The sequence below is a fragment of the Salmo salar genome, unplaced genomic scaffold (genome assembly GCF_905237065.1).
Source record: "Salmo salar unplaced genomic scaffold, Ssal_v3.1, whole genome shotgun sequence".
NCBI classification, from domain to species: Eukaryota; Metazoa; Chordata; class Actinopteri; order Salmoniformes; family Salmonidae; genus Salmo; species Salmo salar.
Window position 1 is genome coordinate 72,903 of NW_025549619.1, and position 23,362 is coordinate 96,264.

Genomic DNA, 23,362 nt, shown 5'->3' on the forward strand with positions numbered 1-23,362 from the left:
CCTGGTACTATAGCAGTAGGGTCCTGGTACTATAGCAGTAGGGTCCTGGTACTATAGCAGTAGGGTCCTGGTACTATAGCAGTAGGGTCCTGGTACTATAGCAGTAGGGTCCTGGTACTATAGCAGTAGGGTCCTGGTACTATAGCAGTAGGGTCCTGGTACTATAGCAGTAGGGTCCTGGTACTATAGCAGTAGGGTCCTGGTACTATAGCAGTAGGGTCCTGGTACTATAGCAGTAGGGTCCTGGTACTATAGCAGTAGGGTCCTGGTACTATAGCAGTAGGGTACTGGTACTATAGCAGTAGGGTCCTGGTACTATAGCAGTAGGGTCCTGGTACTATAGCAGTAGGGTCCTGGTACTATAGCAGTAGGGTTCTGGTACTATAGCAGTAGGGTCCTGGTACTATAGCAGTAGGGTCCTGGTACTATAGCAGTAGGGTCCTGGTACTATAGCAGTAGGGTCCTGGTCCTGGTACTATATCAGTAGGGTCCTGGTACTATAGCAGTAGGGTCCTGGTACTGGTACTATAGCAGTAGGGTCCTGGTACTGGTACTATAGCAGTAGGGTCCTGGTACTATAGCAGTAGGGTCCTGGTACTATAGCAGTAGGGTCCTGGTTCTATAGCAGTAGGGTCCTGGTACTATAGCAGTAGGGTCCTGGTTCTATAGCAGTAGGGTTCTGGTACTATAGCAGTAGGGTCCTGGTCCTGGTACTATAGCAGTAGGGTCCTGGTACTGGTACTATAGCAGTAGGGTCCTGGTACTATAGCAGTAGGGTCCTGGTACTGGTACTATAGCAGTAGGGTCCTGGTACTATAGCAGTAGGGTCCTGGTACTATAGCAGTAGGGTCCTGGTACGGTACTATAGCAGTAGGGTCCTGGTACGGTACTATAGCAGTAGGGTCCTGGTACTATAGCAGTAGGGTCCTGGTTCTATAGCAGTAGGGTCCTGATACTATAGCAGTAGGGTCCTGGTACTATAGCAGTAGGGTCCTGGTACTATAGCAGTAGGGTCCTGGTACTATAGCAGTAGGGTCCTGGTACTATAGCAGTAGGGTTCTGGTACTATAGCAGTAGGGTCCTGGTACTATAGCAGTAGGGTCCTGGTACTATAGCAGTAGGGTCCTGGTACTATAGCAGTAGGGTCCTGGTACTATAGCAGTAGGGTCCTGGTACTATAGCAGTAGGGTTCTGGTTCTGGTACTATAGCAGTAGGGTCCTGGTTCTATAGCAGCAGGGTCCTGGTACTATAGCAGTAGGGTCCTGGTACTATAGCAGTAGGGTTCTGGTACTATAGCAGTAGGGTCCTGGTACTATAGCAGTAGGGTCCTGGTACTACAGCAGTAGGGTCCTGGTACTATAGCAGTAGGGTCCTGGTACTATAGCAGTGGGGTCCTGGTACTATAGCAGTAGGGTCCTGGTACTATAGCAGTAGGGTCCTGGTACTATAGCAGTAGGGTCCTGGTACTATAGCAGTAGGGTCCTGGTACTATAGCAGTGGGGTCCTGGTACTATAGCAGTAGGGTCCTGGTACTATAGCAGTAGGGTCCTGGTACTATAGCAGTGGGGTCCTGGTACTATAGCAGTAGGGTCCTGGTACTATAGCAGTAGGGTCCTGGTACTGGTACTATAGCAGTAGGGTCCTGGTACTATAGCAGTAGGGTCCTGGTCCTGGTACTATAGCAGTAGGGTCCTGGTACTATAGCAGTAGGGTCCTGGTACTATAGCAGTAGGGTCCTGGTACTATAGCAGTAGGGTACTGGTACTATAGCAGTAGGGTCCTGGTGCTGGTACTATAGCAGTAGGGTCCTGGTACTATAGCAGTAGGGTCCTGGTACTATAGCAGTAGGGTCCTGGTACTATAGCAGTAGGGTTCTGGTACTATAGCAGTAGGGTCCTGGTACTATAGCAGTAGGGTCCTGGTACTATAGCAGTAGGGTCCTGGTACTATAGCAGTAGGGTTCTGGTACTATAGCAGTAGGGTCCTGGTACTATAGCAGTAGGGTCCTGGTACTATAGCAGTAGGGTCCTGGTCCTGGTACTATAGCAGTAGGGTCCTGGTACTATAGCAGTAGGGTCCTGGTACTATAGCAGTAGGGTCCTGGTACTGGTACTATAGCAGTAGGGTCCTGGTACTATAGCAGTAGGGTCCTGGTACTATAGCAGTAGGGTCCTGGTACTATAGCAGTAGGGTCTATAGCAGTGGTAGGTAGTGGTAAGAACTGAATGAGGACTGCTATAGAGTAGACTAGTAAATGAGGAGGACTGCTATAGAGTAGACTAGTAAATGAGGACTGCTATAGAGTGGACTAGTAAATGAGGAGGACTGCTATAGAGTAGACTAGTAAATGAGGAGGACTGCTATAGAGTAGACTAGTAAATGCGGAGGACTGCTATAGAGTAGACTAGTAAATGAGGACTGCTATAGAGTAGACTAGTAAATGAGGAGGACTGCTATAGAGTAGACTAGTAAATGAGGACTGCTATAGAGTAGACTAGTAAATGAGGAGGACTGCTATAGAGTAGACTAGTAAATGAGGACTGCTATAGAGTGGACTAGTAAATGAGGAGGACTGCTATAGAGTAGACTAGTAAATGGGGAGGACTGCTATAGAGTAGACTAGTAAATGAGGAGGACTGCTATAGAGTAGACTAGTAAATGAGGACTGCTATAGAGTAGTCTAGTAAATGAGGAGGACTGCTATAGAGTAGACTAGTAAATGAGGACTGCTATAGAGTAGACTAATAAATTAGGACTGCTATAGAGTAGACTAGTAAATGAGGACTGCTATAGAGTAGACTATTAAATGGGGAGGACTGCTATAGAGTAGACTAGTAAATGAGGAGGACTGCTATAGAGTAGACTAGTAAATGAGGAGGACTGCTATAGAGTAGACTAGTAAATGAGGAGGACTGCTATAGAGTAGACTAGTAAATGCGGAGGACTGCTATAGAGTAGACTAGTAAATGAGGACTGCTATAGAGTAGACTAGTAAATGAGGAGGACTGCTATAGAGTAGACTAGTAAATGAGGACTGCTATAGAGTAGACTAGTAAATGAGGAGGACTGCTATAGAGTAGACTATTAAATGAGGACTGCTATAGAGTGGACTAGTAAATGAGGAGGACTGCTATAGAGTAGACTAGTAAATGGGGAGGACTGCTATAGAGTAGACTAGTAAATGAGGAGGACTGCTATAGAGTAGACTAGTAAATGAGGACTGCTATAGAGTAGTCTAGTAAATGAGGAGGACTGCTATAGAGTAGACTAGTAAATGAGGACTGCTATAGAGTAGACTAATAAATTAGGACTGCTATAGAGTAGACTAGTAAATGAGGACTGCTATAGAGTAGACTATTAAATGGGGAGGACTGCTATAGAGTAGACTAGTAAATGGGAGGACTGCTATAGAGTAGACTAGTAAATGAGGACTGCTATAGAGTAGACTAGTAAATGAGGACTGCTATAGAGTAGTCTAGTAAATGAGGAGGACTGCTATAGAGTAGACTAGTAAATGAGGACTGCTATAGAATAGACTAATAAATGAGGACTGCTATATAGTAGACTAGTAAATGAGGACTGCTATAGAGTAGACTAGTAAATGGGGACTGCTATAGAGTAGACTAGTAAATGGGGAGGACTGCTATAGAGTAGACTAGTAAATGGGGAGGACTGCTATAGAGTAGACTAGTAAATGAGGAGGACTGCTATAGAGTAGACTAGTAAATGAGGAGGACTGCTATAGAGTAGACTAGTAAATGAGGACTGCTATAGAGTAGACTAATAAATGAGGACTGCTATAGAGTAGACTAGTAAATGAGGACTGCTATAGAGTAGACTAGTAAATGGGGACTGCTATAGAGTAGACTAGTAAATGAGGACTGCTATAGAGTAGACTAGTAAATGGGGAGGACTGCTATAGAGTAGACTAGTAAATGGGGAGGACTGCTACAGAGTAGACTAGTAAATGAGGACTGCTACAAAGTAGACTAGTAAATGGGGAGGACTGCTATAGAGTAGACTAGTAAATGAGGAGGACTGCTATAGAGTAGACTAGTAAATGGGGAGGACTGCTATAGAGTAGACTAGTAAATGAGGACTGCTATAGAGTAGACCAGTAAATGAGGACTGCTATAGAGTAGACTAGTAAATGAGGACTGCTATAGAGTAGACTAGTAAATGAGGAGGACTGCTATAGAGTAGACTAGTAAATTAGGAGGACTGCTATAGAGTAGACTAGTAAATGGGGACTGCTATAGAGTAGACTAGTAAATGGGGAGGACTGCTATAGAGTAGACTAGTAAATGGGGAGGACTGCTATAGAGTAGACTAGTAAATGGGGAGGACTGCTATAGAGTAGACTAGTAAATGAGGAGGACTGCTATAGAGTAGACTAGTAAATGAGGAGGACTGCTATAGAGTAGACTAGTAAATGAGGACTGCTATAAAGTAGACTAGTAAATGGGGAGGACTGCTATAGAGTAGACGAGTAAATGAGGAGGACTGCTGTAGGGTAGACTTGTAAATGAGGACTGCTATAGAGTAGACTAGTAAATGAGGACTGCTATAGAGTAGACCAGTAAATGAGGACTGCTATAGAGTAGACTAGTAAATGGGGAGGACTGCTATAGAGTAGACTAGTAAATGGGGAGGACTGCTATAGAGTAGACTAGTAAATGAGGAGGACTGCTATAGAGTAGACCAGTAAATGAGGACTGCTATAGAGTAGACTAGTAAATGAGGACTGCTATAGAGTAGACTAGTAAATGAGGACTGCTATAGAGTAGACTAGTAAATGAGGACTGCTATAGAGTAGTCTAGTAAATGGGGACTGCTATAGAGTAGACTAGTAAATGAGGACTGCTATAGAGTAGACTAGTAAATGAGGACTGCTATAGAGTAGACTAGTAAATGAGGACTGCTATAGATTAGACCAGTAAATGAGGACTGCTATAGAGTAGACTAGTAAATGAGGACTGCTATAGAGTAGACTAGTAAATGGGGAGGACTGCTATAGAGTAGACTAGTAAATGGGGAGGACTGCTATAGAGTAGACTAGTAAATGGGGACTGCTATAGAGTAGACTAGTAAATGAGGACAGCTATAGAGTAGACTAGTAAATGGGGAGGACTGCTATAGAGTAGACTAGTAAATGAGGACTGCTATAGAGTAGACTAGTAAATGGGGAGGACTGCTATAGAGTAGACTAGTAAATGAGGACTGCTATAGAGTAGACTAGTAAATGGGGAGGACTGCTATAGACTAGACTAGTAAATGAGGACTGCTATAGAGTAGACTAGTAAATGGGGAGGACTGCTATAGAGTAGACTAGTAAATGGGGAGGACTGCTATAGAGTAGACTAGTAAATGAGGACTGCTATAGAGTAGACTAGTAAATGAGGACTGCTATAGAGTAGACTAGTAAATGGGGAGGACTGCTATAGAGTAGACTAGTAAATGGGGAGGACTGCTATAGAGTAGACTAGTAAATGGGGAGGACTGCTATAGAGTAGACTAGTAAATGAGGACTGCTATAGAGTAGACTAGTAAATGGGGAGGACTGCTATAGAGTAGACTAGTAAATGGGGAGGACTGCTATAGAGTAGACTAGTAAATGAGGACAGCTATAGAGTAGACTAGTAAATGGAGAGGACTGCTATAGAGTAGACTAGTAAATGAGGACTGCTATAGAGTAGACTAGTAAATGGGGAGGACTGCTATAGAGTAGACTAGTAAATGAGGACAGCTATAGAGTAGACTAGTAAATGCGGAGGACTGCTATAGAGTAGACTAGTAAATGAGGACTGCTATAGAGTAGACTAGTAAATGGGGAGGACTGCTATAGAGTAGACTCGTAAATGAGGACTGCTATAGAGTAGACTAGTAAATGGGGAGGACTGCTATAGAGTAGACTAGTAAATGGGGAGGACTGCTATAGAGTAGACTAGTAAATGAGGAGGACTGCTATAGAGTAGACTAGTAAATGAGGACTGCTATAGAGTAGACTAGTAAATGGGGAGGACTGCTATAGAGTAGACTAGTAAATGAGGAGGACTGCTATAGAGTAGACTAGTAAATGGGGAGGACTGCTATAGAGTAGACTAGTAAATGAGGACTGCTATAGAGTAGACTAGTAAATGGGGAGGACTGCTATAGAGTAGACTAGTAAATGGGGAGGACTGCTATAGAGTAGACTAGTAAATGAGGACTGCTATAGAGTAGACTAGTAAATGGGGAGGACTGCTATAGAGTAGACTAGTAAATGAGGACTGCTATAGAGTAGACTAGTAAATGGGGAGGACTGCTATAGAGTAGACTAGTAAATGAGGACTGCTATAGAGTAGACTAGTAAATGGGGAGGACTGCTATAGAGTAGACTAGTAAATGAGGACTGCTATAGAGTAGACTAGTAAATGGGGAGGACTGCTATAGAGTAGACTAGTAAATGGGGAGGACTGCTATAGAGTAGACTAGTAAATGGGGAGGACTGCTATAGAGTAGACTAGTAAATGAGGACTGCTATAGAGTAGACTAGTAAATGGGGAGGACTGCTATAGAGTAGACTAGTAAATGAGGACTGCTATAGAGTAGACTAGTAAATGGGGAGGACTGCTATAGAGTAGACTAGTAAATGGGGAGGACTGCTATAGAGTAGACTAGTAAATGGGGAGGACTGCTATAGAGTAGACTAGTAAATGAGGACTGCTATAGAGTAGACTAGTAAATGGGGAGGACTGCTATAGAGTAGACTAGTAAATGAGGACTGCTATAGAGTAGACTAGTAAATGAGGACTGCTATAGAGTAGACTAGTAAATGGGGAGGACTGCTATAGAGTAGACTAGTAAATGGGGAGGACTGCTATAGAGTAGACTAGTAAATGAGGACTGCTATAGAGTAGACTAGTAAATGAGGACTGCTATAGAGTAGACTAGTAAATGGGGAGGACTGCTATAGAGTAAACTAGTAAATGGGGAGGACTGCTATAGAGTAGACTAGTAAATGGGGAGGACTGCTATAGAGTAGACTAGTAAATGAGGACTGCTATAGAGTAGACTAGTAAATGGGGAGGACTGCTATAGAGTAGACTAGTAAATGAGGACAGCTATAGAGTAGACTAGTAAATGGGGAGGACTGCTATAGAGTAGACTAGTAAATGAGGAGGACTGCTGTAGGGTAGACTAGTAAATGGGGAGGACTGCTATAGAGTAGACTAGTAAATGGGGAGGACTGCTATAGAGTAGACTAGTAAATGGGGAGGACTGCTATAGAGTAGACTAGTAAATGAGGAGGACTGCTATAGAGTAGACTAGTAAATGGGGAGGACTGCTATAGAGTAGACTAGTAAATGGGGAGGACTGCTATAGAGTAGACTAGCCCATAATGACAAAGTGAAAACAGGCTTTTAGAAATGTCATGGAGGTAACCAAGAACCCAATGGTCACTCTGACAGAGCTCCAGAGTTCCTCTGTGGAGATGGGAGAACTTTCAAGATGGACAACCATCTCTGCAGCACTCCACCAATCAAGGCAGGCGGAAGCCACTTCTCAGTAAAAGGCACATTACAGCCCACTTGGAGTTTGCCAAAAGGCACCTAAAGGACTCCCAGACCATGTGAAACAAGATTCTCTGGTCTGATGAAACCAAGATTGAAATCTTTGGCCTGAAAGCCAAGCGTCACGTCTGGAGGAAACCTGGCACCATCTCTACGGTGAAGCATGGTGGTGGCAGCATCATGCTGTGGGGATGTTTTTCAGTGGCAGGGACTGGGAGACTAGTCAGGATCGAGGCAAAGATAAACGGAGCAAAGTACCTTGATGAAAACCTGCTCCAGATCGCTCAGGACCTCAGACTAGGGTGAAGGTTCACCTTCCAACAGGACAACGACCCTAAGCACCCAGCCAAGACAACGTAGGAGTGGCTTCGGGACAAGTCTCTGAATATCCTTGAGTGCCCCAGCCAGAGCCCGGACTTGAACCCGATCTAAACATCTCTGGAGAGACCTGAAAATAGCTGTGCAGCGACGCTCCCCATCCAAGCTGACAGAGCTTGAGAGGATCTGCAGAGAAGAATGGGAGAAACTCCCCAAATACAGGTGTGCCAAGCTTGTAGAGTCATACCCAAGACGACTAGAGGCTGTAATCGCTGCCAAAGGTGCTTCAACAAAGTACTGAGTAAAGGGTCTGAATACTTATGTAAATGTGATATAACATTTTTTGGGGGCAAGTTTTTGTTTTATGGGGTATTGTGTGTAGATTGATGAGGGGGGGGGGGAAAGTTTTTAATACATTTTAGAATAAGGCTGTAACGTAACAAAATGTGGAAAAAGTCACTGGGTCTGAATGCTTTCCGAATATAGTGTATGAAGTGCTGAGAACATTTAGCTATAGAGAAACCTCTATATAGAGGAGACTGGACAGAGAGAGAGAGATGTTAAAACATCTAGAGGGGCTGTGTGTTGAGCTATAGAGAAACCTCTATATAGAGGAGACTGGACAGAGAGAGAGAGATGTTAAAACATTTACATTTACGTCATTTAGCAGACGCTCTCATCCAGACCGACTTACAGCAGTGAATTCGTACATTTCATACATTTTTCCCCCCCGTACTGGTCCCCCGTGGGAATCGAACCCACAACCCTGGCGTTGCAAACACCATGCTCTACCAACTGAGCCACAGGGGACAGCACACGGTTGGCTGTAGGTCTGTCTTCTCTCTAATGGACGTCCAGACCAGGGGGCTAGCTGTTCTAATCACCCAGTTCTGTCTTCTCTCTAATGGACGTCCAGACCAGGGGGCTAGCTAGCTGTTCTAATCACCCAGGTCTGTCTTCTCTCTAATGGACGTCCAGACCAGGGGGCTAGCTGTTCTAATCACCCAGGTCTGTCTTCTCTCTAATGGACGTCCAGACCAGGGGGCTAGCTGTTCTAATCACCCAGGTCTGTCTTCTCTCTAATGGACGTCCAGACTAGGGGGCTAGCTGTTCTAATCACCCAGGTCTGTCTTCTCTCTAATGGACGTCCAGACCAGGGGGCTAGCTGTTCTAATCACCCAGGTCTGTCTTCTCTCTAATGGACGTCCAGACCAGGGGGCTAGCTGTTCTAATCACCCAGGTCTGTCTTCTCTCTAATGGACGTCCAGACCAGGGGGCTAGCTAGCTGTTCTAATCACCCAGGTCTGTCTTCTCTCTAATGGACGTCCAGACCAGGGGGCTAGCTAGCTGTTCTAATCACCCAGTCTCAAGCAGCTAAAGTGATGATGTCAGAGAAAAGGAAAGTACTACTGAGGGTAGACAATGACCCGTCCCAAATGGCACTTTATTCCCATAGAACTCTGGTCAAATGGCACCTTATTCCCATAGAGCTCTGGTCAAATGGCACCTTATTCCCACAGAGCTCTGGTCAAATGGCACCTTATTCCCACAGAGCTCTGGTCAAATGGCACCTTATTCCCACAGAGCTCTGGTCAAATGGCACCTTATTCCCATAGAGCTCTGGTCAAATGGCACCTTATTCCCATAGAACTATGGTCAAATGGCATTTTATTCCCATAGAACTCTGGTCAAATGGCACTTTATTCCCATATAGCTCTGGTCAAATGGCACTTTATTCCCATATAGCTCTGGTCAAATGGCACCTTATTCCCATAGAGCTCTGGTCAAATGGCACCTTATTCCCACAGAGCTCTGGTCAAATGGCACTTTATTGTTGTGGATTAGTTACTAAGTCTCTCAGGGTCCTGGTCAGTGTTGTGGATTAGTTACTAAGTCTCTCAGGGGCCTGGTCAGTGTTGTGGATTAGTTACTAAGTCTCTCAGGGTCCCGGTCAGTGTTGTGGATTAGTTACTAAGTCTCTCAGGGTCCTGGTCAGTGTTGTGGATTAGTTACTAAGTCTCTCAGGGGCCTGGTCAGTGTTGTGGATTAGTTACTAAGTCTCTCAGGGGCCTGGTCAGTGTTGTGGATTAGTTACTAAGTCTCTCAGGGGCCTGGTCAGTGTTGTGGATTAGTTACTAAGTCTCTCAGGGGCCTGGTCAGTGTTGTGGATTAGTTACTAAGTCTCTCAGGGTCCTGGTCAGTTTTGTGGATTAGTTACTAAGTCTCTCAGGGTCCTGGTCAGTGTTGTGGATTAGTTACTAAGTCTCTCAGGGGCCCGGTCAGTGTTGTGGATTAGTTACTAAGTCTCTCAGGGGCCTGGTCAGTGTTGTGGATTAGTTACTAAGTCTCTCAGGGGCCTGGTCAGAGTTGTGGATTAGTTACTAAGTCTCTCAGGGGCCTGGTCAGTGTTGTGGATTAGTTACTAAGTCTCTCAGGGTCCTGGTCAGTGTTGTGGATTAGTTACTAAGTCTCTCAGGGTCCTGGTCAGTGTTGTGGATTAGTTACTAAGTCTCTCAGGGGCCTGGTCAGTGTTGTGGATTAGTTACTAAGTCTCTCAGGGTCCTGGTCAGTGTTGTGGATTAGTTACTAAGTCTCTCAGGGTCCTGGTCAGTGTTGTGGATTAGTTACTAAGTCTCTCAGGGTCCTGGTCAGTGTTGTGGATTAGTTACTAAGTCTCTCAGGGGCCTGGTCAGTGTTGTGGATTAGTTACTAAGTCTCTCAGGGTCCTGGTCAGTGTTGTGGATTAGTTACTAAGTCTCTCAGGGTCCTGGTCAGTGTTGTGGATTAGTTACTAAGTCTCTCAGGGGCCTGGTCAGTGTTGTGGATTAGTTACTAAGTCTCTCAGGGGCCTGGTCAGTGTTGTGGATTAGTTACTAAGTCTCTCAGGGTCCTGGTCAGTGTTGTGGATTAGTTACTAAGTCTCTCAGGGTCCTGGTCAGTGTTGTGGATTAGTTACTAAGTCTCTCAGGGTCCTGGTCAGTGTTGTGGATTAGTTACTAAGTCTCTCAGGGGCCTGGTCAGTGTTGTGGATTAGTTACTAAGTCTCTCAGGGGGCTGGTCAGTGTTGTGGATTAGTTACTAAGTCTCTCAGGGTCCCGGTCAGTGTTGTGGATTAGTTACTAAGTCTCTCAGGGGCCCGGTCAGTGTTGTGGATTAGTTACTAAGTCTCTCAGGGGCCTGGTCAGTGTTGTGGATTAGTTACTAAGTCTCTCAGGGTCCTGGTCAGTGTTGTGGATTAGTTACTAAGTCTCTCAGGGTCCTGGTCAGTGTTGTGGATTAGTTACTAAGTCTCTCAGGGTCCCGGTCAGTGTTGTGGATTAGTTACTAAGTCTCTCAGGGTCCTGGTCAGTGTTGTGGATTAGTTACTAAAAGTCTCTCAGGGGCCTGGTCAGTGTTGTGGATTAGTTACTAAGTCTCTCAGGGGCCTGGTCAGTGTTGTGGATTAGTTACTAAGTCTCTCAGGGGCCTGGTCAGTGTTGTGGATTAGTTACTAAGTCTCTCAGGGGCCTGGTCAGTGTTGTGGATTAGTTACTAAGTCTCTCAGGGTCCTGGTCAGTGTTGTGGATTAGTTACTAAGTCTCTCAGGGTCCTGGTCAGTGTTGTGGATTAGTTACTAAGTCTCTCAGGGTCCTGGTCAGTGTTGTGGATTAGTTACTAAGTCTCTCAGGGTCCTGGTCAGTGTTGTGGATTAGTTACTAAGTCTCTCAGGGTCCTGGTCAGTGTTGTGGATTAGTTACTAAGTCTCTCAGGGTCCTGGTCAGTGTTGTGGATTAGTTACTAAGTCTCTCAGGGTCCTGGTCAGTGTTGTGGATTAGTTACTAAGTCTCTCAGGGTCCTGGTCAGTGTTGTGGATTAGTTACTAAGTCTCTCAGGGGCCTGGTCAGTGTTGTGGATTAGTTACTAAGTCTCTCAGGGGGCTGGTCAGTGTTGTGGATTAGTTACTAAGTCTCTCAGGGTCCCGGTCAGTGTTGTGGATTAGTTACTAAGTCTCTCAGGGGCCCGGTCAGTGTTGTGGATTAGTTACTAAGTCTCTCAGGGGCCCGGTCAGTGTTGTGGATTAGTTACTAAGTCTCTCAGGGTCCCGGTCAGTGTTGTGGATTAGTTACTAAGTCTCTCAGGGTCCTGGTCAGTGTTGTGGATTAGTTACTAAGTCTCTCAGGGTCCTGGTCAGTGTTGTGGATTAGTTACTAAGTCTCTCAGGGTCCCGGTCAGTGTTGTGGATTAGTTACTAAGTCTCTCAGGGTCCTGGTCAGTGTTGTGGATTAGTTACTAAAAGTCTCTCAGGGGCCTGGTCAGTGTTGTGGATTAGTTACTAAGTCTCTCAGGGGCCTGGTCAGTGTTGTGGATTAGTTACTAAGTCTCTCAGGGGCCTGGTCAGTGTTGTGGATTAGTTACTAAGTCTCTCAGGGGCCTGGTCAGTGTTGTGGATTAGTTACTAAGTCTCTCAGGGTCCTGGTCAGTGTTGTGGATTAGTTACTAAGTCTCTCAGGGTCCTGGTCAGTGTTGTGGATTAGTTACTAAGTCTCTCAGGGGCCTGGTCAGTGTTGTCGATTAGTTACTAAAAGTCTCTCAGGGGCATGGTCAGTGTTGTGGATTAGTTACTAAGTCTCTCAGGGTCCTGGTCAGTGTTGTGGATTAGTTACTAAGTCTCTCAGGGTCCTGGTCAGTGTTGTGGATTAGTTACTAAGTCTCTCAGGGTCCTGGTCAGTGTTGTGGATTAGTTACTAAGTCTCTCAGGGTCCTGGTCAGTGTTGTGGATTAGTTACTAAGTCTCTCAGGGTCCTGGTCAGTGTTGTGGATTAGTTACTAAGTCTCTCAGGGGCCTGGTCAGTGTTGTGGATTAGTTACTAAGTCTCTCAGGGTCCTGGTCAGTGTTGTGGATTAGTTACTAAGTCTCGCAGGGTCCTGGTCAGTGTTGTGGATTAGTTACTAAGTCTCTCAGGGGCCTGGTCAGTGTTGTGGATTAGTTACTAAGTCTCTCAGGGGCCTGGTCAGTGTTGTGGATTAGTTACTAAGTCTCCCTCTACTGTACTAGACTGTGTGGTGGGACTGATAGGTACTAGGCTGGGTTCTACAGGGTAGTCGGTGTACTGGGTGGTAGTGGGACTGATGGTTCTACAGGGTAGTCGGTGTACTGGGTGGTAGTGGGACTGATAGGTACTAGGCTGGGTTCTACAGGGTAGTCGGTGTACTGGGTGGTAGTCGGTGTACTGGGTGGTAGTGGGACTGATAGGTACTAGGCTGGGTTCTACAGGGTAGTCGGTGTACTGGGTGGTAGTGGGACTGATGGGTACTAGGCTGGGTTCTACAGGGTAGTCGGTGTACTGGGTGGTAGTGGGACTGATAGGTACTAGGCTGGGTTCTACAGGGTAGTCGGTGTACTGGGTGGTAGTCAGTGTACTGGGTGGTAGTGGGACTGATAGATACTAGACTGGGTTCTACAGGGTAGTCGGTGTACTGGGTGGTAGTCGATGTACTGGGTGGTAGTGGGACTGATAGATACTAGGCTGGGTTCTACAGGGTAGTCAGTGTACTGGGTGGTAGTGGGACTGATGGGTACTAGGCTGGGTTCTACAGGGTAGTCGGTGTACTGGGTGGTAGTGGGACTGATGGTTCTACAGGGTAGTTGGTGTACTGGGTGGTAGTGGGACTGATAGATAATAGGCTGTTGGTCCTCCAATAGGAAGAGGCCTCGCCCTACCATCTGCTCCTACCTTACCTTTGGAGCCAGAGTTCAATCAATCAATCAATCAATCAATCAATCAATCAATCAATCCACTCCTGACAGGACAACAATGCACATCGTCCCATCTGTTGTTTCTCTGTTTACGCTCCAACAAATAGACAATAACAACTTTACATAACACTTATTTTTTTAATGTTTTAATATTAGTTACTTAGACAAATCAGTTCCCCTCCTCTGTTTCCACGGTAACCTTGGCACTAAGATTCGGATGTTTGAGTCGTTCCTCTTCCATCTTGGTTGAACACAGACCAGGTATAGAACCTCCTCAGTCCAGCTCTGGGTCGGTACAGACCCTGGTCTGTATAAAACCTCCTCAGTCCAGCTCGGTACAGACCCTGGTCTGTATAAAACCCCTCAGTCCAGCTCGGTACAGACCCTGGTCTGTATAAAACCTCCTCAGTCCAGCTCGGGGTCGATACAGACCCTGGTCTGTATAAAACCTCCTCAGTCCAGCTCTGGGTCGGTACAGACCCTGGTCTGTATAAAACCTCCTCAGTCCAGCTCGGTACAGACCCTGGTCTGTATAAAACCTCCTCAGTCCAGCTCTGGGTCGGTACAGACCCTGGTCTGTATCAAACCTCCTCAGTCCAGCTCGGGGTTGATACAGACCCTGGTCTGTATAAAACCTCCTCAGTCCAGCCTCGGTACAGACCCTGGTCTGTATAAAACCTCCTCAGTCCAGCTCTGGGTCGGTACAGACCCTGTTCTGTATAAAACCTCCTCAGTCCAGCTCGGTACAGACCCTGGTCTGTATAAAACCCCTCAGTCCAGCTCGGTACAGACCCTGGTCTGTATAAATCCTCCTCAGTCCAGCTCGGGGTCGATACAGACCCTGGTCTGTATAAAACCTCCTCAGTCCAGCTCTGGGTCGGTACAGACCCTGGTCTGTATAAAACCCCTCAGTCCAGCTCTGGGTCGATACAGACCCTGGTCTGTATAAAACCTCCTCAGTCCAGCTCGGTACAGATCCTGGTCTGTATAAAACCTCCTCAGTCCATCTTGGTTGATCACAGACCCTGTCTGTATAAAACCTCCTCAGTCCAGCTCGGGGTCGGTACAGACCCTGGTCTGTATAAAACCTCCTCAGTCCAGCTCTGGGTCGATACAGACCCTGGTCTGTATAAAACCTCCTCAGTCCAGTTCTGGGTCGGTACAGATCCTGGTCTGTATAAAACCTCCTCAGTCCATCTTGGTTGATCACAGAGCCTGGTCTGTATAAAACCTCCTCAGTCCAGCTCTGGGTCGGTACAGACCCTGGTCTGTATAAAACCTCCTCAGTCCAGTTCTGGGTCGGTACAGACCCTGGTCTGTATAAAACCTCCTCAGTCCAGCTCTGGGTCGATACAGACCCTGGTCTGTATAAAACCTCCTCAGTCCAGTTCTGGGTCGGTACAGATCCTGGTCTGTATAAAACCTCCTCAGTCCAGCTCGGTACAGACCCTGGTCTGTATAAAACCCCTCAGTCCAGCTCTGGGTCGATACAGACCCTGGTCTGTATAAAACCTCCTCAGTCCAGCTCGGGGTCGGTACAGACCCTGGTCTGTATAAAACCTCCTCAGTCCAGCTCGGGGTTGATACAGACCCTGGTCTGTATAAAACCTCCTCAGTCCAGCTCGGTACAGACCCTGGTCTGTATAAAACCTCCTCAGTCCATCTTGGTTGATCACAGACCCTGGTCTGTATAAAACCTCCTCAGTCCAGCTCTGGGTCGGTACAGACCCTGGTCTGTATAAAACCTCCTCAGTCCAGCTCTGGGTCGGTACAGACCCTGGTCTGTATAAAACCTCCTCAGTTCAGGTCTGGGTCGGTACAGATCCTGGTCTGTATAAAACCTCCTCAGTCCATCTTGGTTGATCACAGACCCTGGTCTGTATAAAACCTCCTCAGTCCAGCTCTGGGTCGGTACAGACCCTGGTCTGTATAAAACCTCCTCAGTCCAGCTCTGGGTCGGTACAGACCCTGGTCTGTATAAAACCTCCTCAGTCCAGCTCGGGGTCGGTACAGACCCTGGTCTGTATAAAACCTCCTCAGTCCATCTTGGTTGATCACAGACCCTGGTCTGTATAAAACCTCCTCAGTCCAGCTCAGTACAGACCCTGGTCTGTATAAAACCTCCTCAGTCCAGCTCGGGGTCGGTACAGACCCTGGTCTGTATAAAACCTCCTCAGTCCAGCTCGGGGTCGATACAGACCCTGGTCTGTATAAAACCTCCTCAGTCCAGCTCGGGGTCGGTACAGACCCTGGTCTGTATAAAACCTCCTCAGTGCAGCTCGGGGTCGGTACAGACCCTGGTCTGTATAAAACCTCCTCAGTCCAGTTCTGGGTCGGTACAGACCCTGGTCTGTATAAAACCTCCTCAGTCCAGTTCTGGGTCGGTACAGACCCTGGTCTGTATAAAACCTCCTCAGTCCAGACCCTGATCTGTATAAAACCTCCTCAGTCCATCTTGGTTGATCACAGACCCTGGTCTGTATAAAACCTCCTCAGTCCAGCTCTGGGTCGGTACAGACCCTGGTCTGTATAAAACCTCCTCAGTCCAGCTCTGGGTCGGTACAGACCCTGGTCTGTATAAAACCTCCTCAGTTCAGTTCTGGGTCGGTACAGATCCTGGTCTGTATAAAACCTCCTCAGTCCATCTTGGTTGATCACAGACCCTGGTCTGTATAAAACCTCCTCAGTCCAGCTCTGGGTCGGTACAGACCCTGGTCTGTATAAAACCTCCTCAGTCCAGCTCTGGGTCGGTACAGACCCTGGTCTGTATAAAACCTCCTCAGTTCAGTTCTGGGTCGGTACAGATCCTGGTCTGTATAAAACCTCCTCAGTCCATCTTGGTTGATCACAGACCCTGGTCTGTATAAAACCTCCTCAGTCCAGCTCAGTACAGACCCTGGTCTGTATAAAACCTCCTCAGTCCAGCTCGGGGTCGGTACAGACCCTGGTCTGTATAAAACCTCCTCAGTCCAGCTCGGGGTCGATACAGACCCTGGTCTGTATAAAACCTCCTCAGTCCAGCTCGGGGTCGATACAGACCCTGGTCTGAATAAAACCTCCTCAGTCCAGCTCGGGGTCGGTACAGACCCTGGTCTGTATAAAACCTCCTCAGTCCAGCTCGGGGTCGATACAGACCCTGGTCTGTATAAAACCTCCTCAGTCCAGCTCGGGGTCGGTACAGACCCTGGTCTGAATAAAACCTCCTCAGTCCAGCTCGGGGTCGATACAGACCCTGGTCTGTATAAAACCTCCTCAGTCCAGCTCGGGGTCGGTACAGACCCTGGTCTGTACAAGTCATTCAAGAGAATAAAGAGATGGGTCTAATATTATAGATGTTCCCACATGAAGGAGAAAATAAAATGAAAAGATGGCTACAAACATCCCCCTGCAGTGACAGCTATTTTCAATCAATGGAAAAATACATTTATGCTTGGTTCCTCTCTGTGTAGCAGGTCGATAATGTTGTGTTTAGTTGTAGCAGGTCGATAATGTTGTGTTTAGTTGTAGCAGGTTGTAATGTTGTGTTTAGTTGTAGCAGGTCGATAATGTTGTGTTTAGTTGTAGCAGGTCGATAATGTTGTGTTTAGTTGTACAGGTTGATAATGTTGTAGCAGGTTGATAATGTTGTATTTAGTTGTAGCAGGTTGGTAATGTTGTGTTGAGTTGTAGCAGGTTGGTAATGTTGTGTTTAGTTGTATAGGTTGATAATGTTGTAGCAGGTTGATAATGTTGTGTTTAGTTGTATAGGTTGATAATGTTGTAGCAGGTTGATAATGTTGTGTTTAGTTGTATAGGTTGATAATGTTGTGTTGAGTTGTAGCAGGTTGGTAATGTTGTGTTTAGTTGTATAGGTTGATAATGTTGTAGCAGGTTGATAATGTTGTGTTTAGTTGTATAGGTTGATAATGTTGTAGCAGGTTGATAATGTTGTGTTGAGTTGTGCAGGTTGGTAATGTTGTGTTGAGTTGTGCAGGTTGGTAATGTTGTGTTTACTTGTAGCAGGTTGGTAATGTTGTAGCAGGTTGGTAATGTTGTGTTTAGTTGTATAGGTTGATAATGTTGTAGCAGGTTGGTAATGTTGTGTTTAGTTGTATAGGTTGATAATGTTGTAGCAGGTTGATAATGTCGTGTTTAGTTGTATAGGTTGATAATGTTGTAGCAGGTTGATAATGTCGTGTTTAGTTGTATAGGTTGATAATGTTGTATTTAGTTGTAGCAGGTTGATAATGTCGTGTTTAGTTGTATAGGTTGATAATGTTGTGTTTAGTTGTAGCAGGTTGGTAATGTTGTGTTTAGTTGTACAGGTTGATAATGTTGTAGCAGGTTGATAATGTTGTGTTTAGTTGTAGCAGGTTGATAATGTTGTGTTTAGTTGTACAGGTTGATAATGTTGTGTTTAGTTGTAGCAGGTTGATAATGTTGTGTTTAGTTGTAGCAGGTTGGTAATGTTGTAGCAGGTTGGTAATGTTGTGTTTAGTTGTATAGGTTGATAATGTTGTGTTTACTTGTAGCAGGTTGGTAATGTTGTAGCAGGTTGGTAATGTTGTGTTTAGTTGTAGCAGGTTGATAATGTTGTAGCAGGTTGATAATGTTGTGTTTAGTTGTATAGGTTGATAATGTTGTAGCAGGTTGATAATGTTGTGTTTAGTTGTGCAGGTTGGTAATGTTGTGTTTAGTTGTGCATCCTGGGAGTGTCGGTCCATCAAGAGATTGTCCTTTACAGGGGGGAGGAGTCTAAGACAGCATAGTCCCTCCTCCATCTCACCTCAGCTCCTCCCCTTTCCTGCCCTTGGCAGGTATTGTGCTTTCCGATTGGCCCTGCAGGCTGGTCCCGCCCCCGGTCCAGGTCCCGAGTGTGTTATCGCTGTGCGGGTGGTGAAAGAAGCCAGGGTAGTGCTGACCAATCACCTCGCAATACGCCGGAGGCGGGTGTTCCATGCGTCCGTGGCTGCTGCTGCTATTGGCTACGCTGATACCAGAGTTACTGCTGGGTGGCCTCGGCCCTCCAGCCCCTCCACCGTGCACGTCTATCGCGTCGCTGTGAAAGATGGTTCTGTTGGGAGGGGCCCTGACCGACTCTCTGTTCAACTCTAACTGCTGCTCCGGGTCCCTCAGCTGTAAGGTACAGGGACCCTGGTAGGGCGGGGGCTCCTCTCCGTCAGACAGGGAGATGGTGGGGGGAAGATGGAGGTCGCGGGTCAGGTAGTGGCAGGTGGGCTGGAAGCGACTGAAACGCTCCCTGGACATAAAGGACGAGGCTGTGAACCTCTCCCTTGTCTGGGGCACATACAGCACCTAAACACAGAGATAGATAGAGGGTTAGAGAGATACAGCACCTAGACACAGAGATAGATAGAGGGTTAGATAGATACAGCACCTAGACACAGAGATAGATAGAGGGTTAGAGAGATACAGCACCTAAACACAGAGATAGATAGAGGGTTAGACAGATACAGCACCTAGACACAGAGATAGATAGAGGGTTAGATAGATACAGCACCTAGTCCTATAGACACAGAGATAGATAGAGGGTTAGATAGATACAGCACCTAGACACAGAGATAGATAGAGGGTTAGATAGATACAGCACCTAGACACAGAGATAGATAGAGGGTTAGATAGATACAGCACCTAGACACAGAGATAGATAGAGGGTTAGATAGATACAGCACCTAGACACAGAGATAGATAGAGGGTTAGATAGATACAGCACCTAAACACAGAGGATAGATAGATTGGATCCAGTGGGGGTCCATTACTAAACAGATTGGATCCAGTGGGGGTCCATTACTAAACAGATTGGATCCAGTGGGGGTCCATTACTAAACAGATTGGATCCAGTGGGGGTCCATTACTAAACAGATTGGATCCAGTGGGGGTCCATTACTAAACAGATTGGATCCAGTGGGGGTCCATTACTAAACAGATTGGATCCAGTGGGGGTCCATTACTAAACAGATTGGATCCAGTGGGGGTCCATTACTAAACAGATTGGATCCAGTGGGGGTCCATTACTAAACAGATTGGATCCAGTGGGGGTCCATTACTAAACAGATTGGATCCAGTGGGGGTCCATTACTAAACAGATTGGATCCAGTGGGGGTCCATTACTAAACAGATTGGATCCAGTGGGGGTCCATTACTAAACAGATTGGATCCAGTGGGGGTCCATTACTAAACAGATTGGATCCAGTGGGGGTCCATTACTAAACAGATTGGATCCAGTGGGGGTCCATTACTAAACAGATTGGATCCAGTGGGGGTCCATTACTAAACAGATTGGATCCAGTGGGGGTCCATTACTAAACAGATTGGATCCAGTGGGGGTCCATTACTAAACGGATTGGATCCAGTGGGGTCCATTACTAAACAGATTGGATCCAGTGGGGGTCCATTACTGAACAGATTGGATCCAGTGGGGGTCCATTACTAAACAGATTGGATCCAGTGGGGGTCCATTACTAAACAGATTGGATCCAGCGGGGTCCATTACTAAACAGATTGGATCCAGTGGGGGTCCATTACTAAACAGATTGGATCCAGTGGGGGTCCATTACTAAACAGATTGGATCCAGTGGGGGTCCATTACTAAACAGATTGGATCCAGTGGGGGTCCATTACTAAACAGATTGGATCCAGTGGGGGTCCATTACTAAACAGATTGGATCCAGTGAGGGTCCATTACTAAACAGATTGGATCCAGTGAGGGTCCATTACTAAACAGATTGGATCCAGTGGGGGTCCATTACTAAACAGATTGGATCCAGTGGGGGTCCATTACTAAACAGATTGGATCCAGTGGGGGTCCATTACTAAACAGATCCAGTGAGGGTCCATTACTAAACAGATTGGCGCTGGCAAACACACACACACACACACACACACACACACACACACACACACACACACACACACACACACACACACACACACACACGCACGCACACACACACACACACACTTCCTGGGTTTTTACCTCGGAGGCACCTTGTCGAGAGCCGCTGTCCGACGGCCAGAGATCCTGATGACAGAAAGAGACAGTCTGAACATTTAACCTGCGGAGGAAACAGTTACCTTAAAGGACATCGAACATCTGATCTGCTTGACTCAAGAAGACATGTTAGAACAAGAACCAGCTCCAATCAGGTGAACAGCTGGCTAGACAGGTGAACAGGGGCAGCTGGCTAGACAGGTGAACAGGTGAACAGGGGCAGCTGGCTAGACAGGTGAACAGGTGAACAGGGGCAGCTGGCTAGACAGGTGAACAGGTGAACAGGGGCAGCTGGCTAGACAGGTGAACAGGTGAACAGGGGCAGCTGGCTAGACAGGTGAACAGGTGAACAGGGGCAGCTGGCTAGACAGGTGAACAGGTGAACAGGGGCAGCTGCCTAGACAGGTGAACAGGTGAACAGGGGCAGCTGGCTAGACAGGTGAACAGGTTAACAGGGGCAGCTGGCTAGACAGGTGAACAGGTGAACAGGGGCAGCTGGCTAGACAGGTGAACAGGTGAACAGGGGCAGCTGGCTAGACAGGTGAACAGGTGAACAGGGGCAGCTGGCTAGACAGGTGAACAGGTTAACAGGGGCAGCTGGCTAGACAGGTGAACAGGTGAACAGGGGCAGCTGGCTAGACAGGTGAACAGGTGAACAGGGGCAGCTGGCTAGACAGGTGAACAGGTTAACAGGGGCAGCTGGCTAGACAGGTGAACAGGTGAACAGGGGCAGCTGGCTAGACAGGTGAACAGGTGAACAGGGGCAGCTGTCTAGACAGGTGAACAGGTGAACAGGGGCAGCTGGCTAGACAGGTGAACAGGTGAACAGGGGCAGCTGGCTAGACAGGTGAACAGGTGAACAGGGGCAGCTGGCTAGACAGGTGAACAGGGGCAGCTGGCTAGACAGGTGAACAGGGGCAGCTGGCTAGACAGGTGAACAGGTGAACAGGGGCAGCTGGCTAGACAGGTGAACAGGTGAACAGCTGGCTAGACAGGTGAACAGGTGAACAGGTGAACAGGGGCAGCTGGCTAGACAGGTGAACAGGTGAACAGGGGCAGCTGGCTAGACAGGTGAACAGGTTAACAGGGGCAGCTGGCTAGACAGGTGAACAGGGGCAGCTGGCTAGACAGGTGAACAGGTGAACAGGGGCAGCTGGCTAGACAGGTGAACAGGGGCAGCTGGCTAGACAGGTAAACAGGTGAACAGGGGCAGCTGTCTAGACAGGTGAACAGGGGCAGCTGGCTAGACAGGTGAACAGGTGAACAGGGGCAGCTGGCTAGACAGGTGAACAGGGGCAGCTGGCTAGACAGGTGAACAGGTGAACAGGGGCAGCTGGCTAGACAGGTGAACAGGTGAACAGGGGTAGCTGTCTAGACAGGTGAACAGGTGAACAGGGGTAGCTGTCTAGACAGGTGAACAGGGGTAGCTGTCTAGACAGGTGAACAGGGGCAGCTGTCTAGACAGGTGAACAGGGGTAGCTGTCTAGACAGGTGAACAGGGGCAGCTGTCTAGACAGGTGAACAGGGGCAGCTGGCTAGACAGGTGAACAGGTTAACAGGGGTAGCTGCCTAGACAGGTGAACAGGTGAACAGGGGCAGCTGTCTAGACAGGTGAACAGGGGCAGCTGTCCAGACAGGTGAACAGGTGAACAGGGGTAGCTGTCTAGACAGGTGAACAGGTGAACAGGGGTAGCCGTCCAGACAGGTGAACAGGTGAACAGGGGTAGCTGTCTAGACAGGTGAACAGGGGTAGCTGTCTAGACAGGTGAACAGGGGTAGCTGTCTAGACAGGTGAACAGGGGCAGCTGTCTAGACAGGTGAACAGGGGCAGCTGTCTAGACAGGTGAACAGGGGCAGCAGTCTAGACAGGTGAACAGGTGAACCGGGGCAGCTGTCTAGACAGGTGAACAGGGGCAGCTGTCTAGACAGGTGAACAGGGGCAGCTGGCTAGACAGGTGAACAGGTGCAGCTGGCTAGACAGGTGAACAGGGGCAGCCGTCCAGACAGGTGAACAGGGGTAGGACAGGGCTGGTTGTAATGACTGGAGCGGAATAGGTGGAATGGAATCAGGCACGTCAAACACATGGTTTCCACACACACACACACCCCCCCCGTACTGACCTGCCTCCGGGCCTGTCTCTGTCTGGTTGTAAAGGAGCAGGATGACAGCTTGTAGTGGTTGAACAGACAGCCAATCAGCAGCAGCATTACGGTCATCAGGACCAGGATGAAGAGGATCTGAGCTGACTCCAGTACAGCTGGAGGACAGAGAGACAACGGAGAGGACAGAGAGAGGACAGAGAGACAACGGAGAGGACAGAGAGGACAGAGAGACAACGGAGAGGACAGAGAGACAACGGAGAGGACAGAGAGAGGACAGAGAGACAACGGAGAGGACAGAGAGGACAGAGAGACAACGGAGAGGACAGAGAGAGGACAGAGAGACAACGGAGAGGACAGAGAGGACAGAGAGACAACGGAGAGGACAGAGAGACAACGGAGAGGACAGAGAGAGGACAGAGAGACAACGGAGAGGACAGAGAGGACAGAGAGACAACGGAGAGGACAGAGAGGACAGAGAGACAACGGAGAGGACAGAGAGGACAGAGAGACAACGGAGAGGACAGAGAGGACAGAGAGACAACGGAGAGGACAGAGAGAGGACAGAGAGACAACGGAGAGGACAGAGAGGACAGAGAGACACGGAGAGGACAGAGAGGACAGAGAGACACGGAGAGGACAGAGAGGGACAGAGAGGACAG

At 47.6% G+C, this 23,362-nt stretch overlaps 1 protein-coding gene across 1 annotated transcript; it reads right to left on the reverse strand.

Annotated features, from left to right (window-relative positions):
• Positions 1-16,702: 16,702 nt before the first annotated feature.
• LOC106591938 (low-density lipoprotein receptor class A domain-containing protein 4) lies at positions 16,703-22,925 on the reverse strand. Its single transcript, XM_045713433.1, has 3 exons — positions 22,722-22,925; positions 20,586-20,630; positions 16,703-18,904 (listed from the first exon to the last, which is right to left on the reverse strand). The coding sequence occupies exons 1-3, from the start codon at positions 22,815-22,817 to the stop codon at positions 18,371-18,373; spliced, it is 675 nt and encodes a 224-aa protein (XP_045569389.1). The 5' UTR covers positions 22,818-22,925; the 3' UTR covers positions 16,703-18,370.
• Between the last annotated feature and the right edge of the window lie 437 nt (positions 22,926-23,362).

What these genes read in the sequence shown, in the direction of transcription:
- LOC106591938 (XM_045713433.1), bottom strand. Translation starts at nt 22,817, where the DNA reads ATGACCGTAATGCTGCTGCTGATTGGCTGTCTGTTCAACCACTACAAG. An exon ending in AGAGACAGGCCCGGAGGCAG is followed by an intron (nt 20,631 to 22,721) that starts GTCAGTACGGGG and finishes TTCTGTCATCAG; the next exon opens with GATCTCTGGCCGTCGGACAG. An exon ending in CTCGACAAGGTGCCTCCGAG is followed by an intron (nt 18,905 to 20,585) that starts GTAAAAACCCAG and finishes CTCTGTGTTTAG; the next exon opens with GTGCTGTATGTGCCCCAGAC.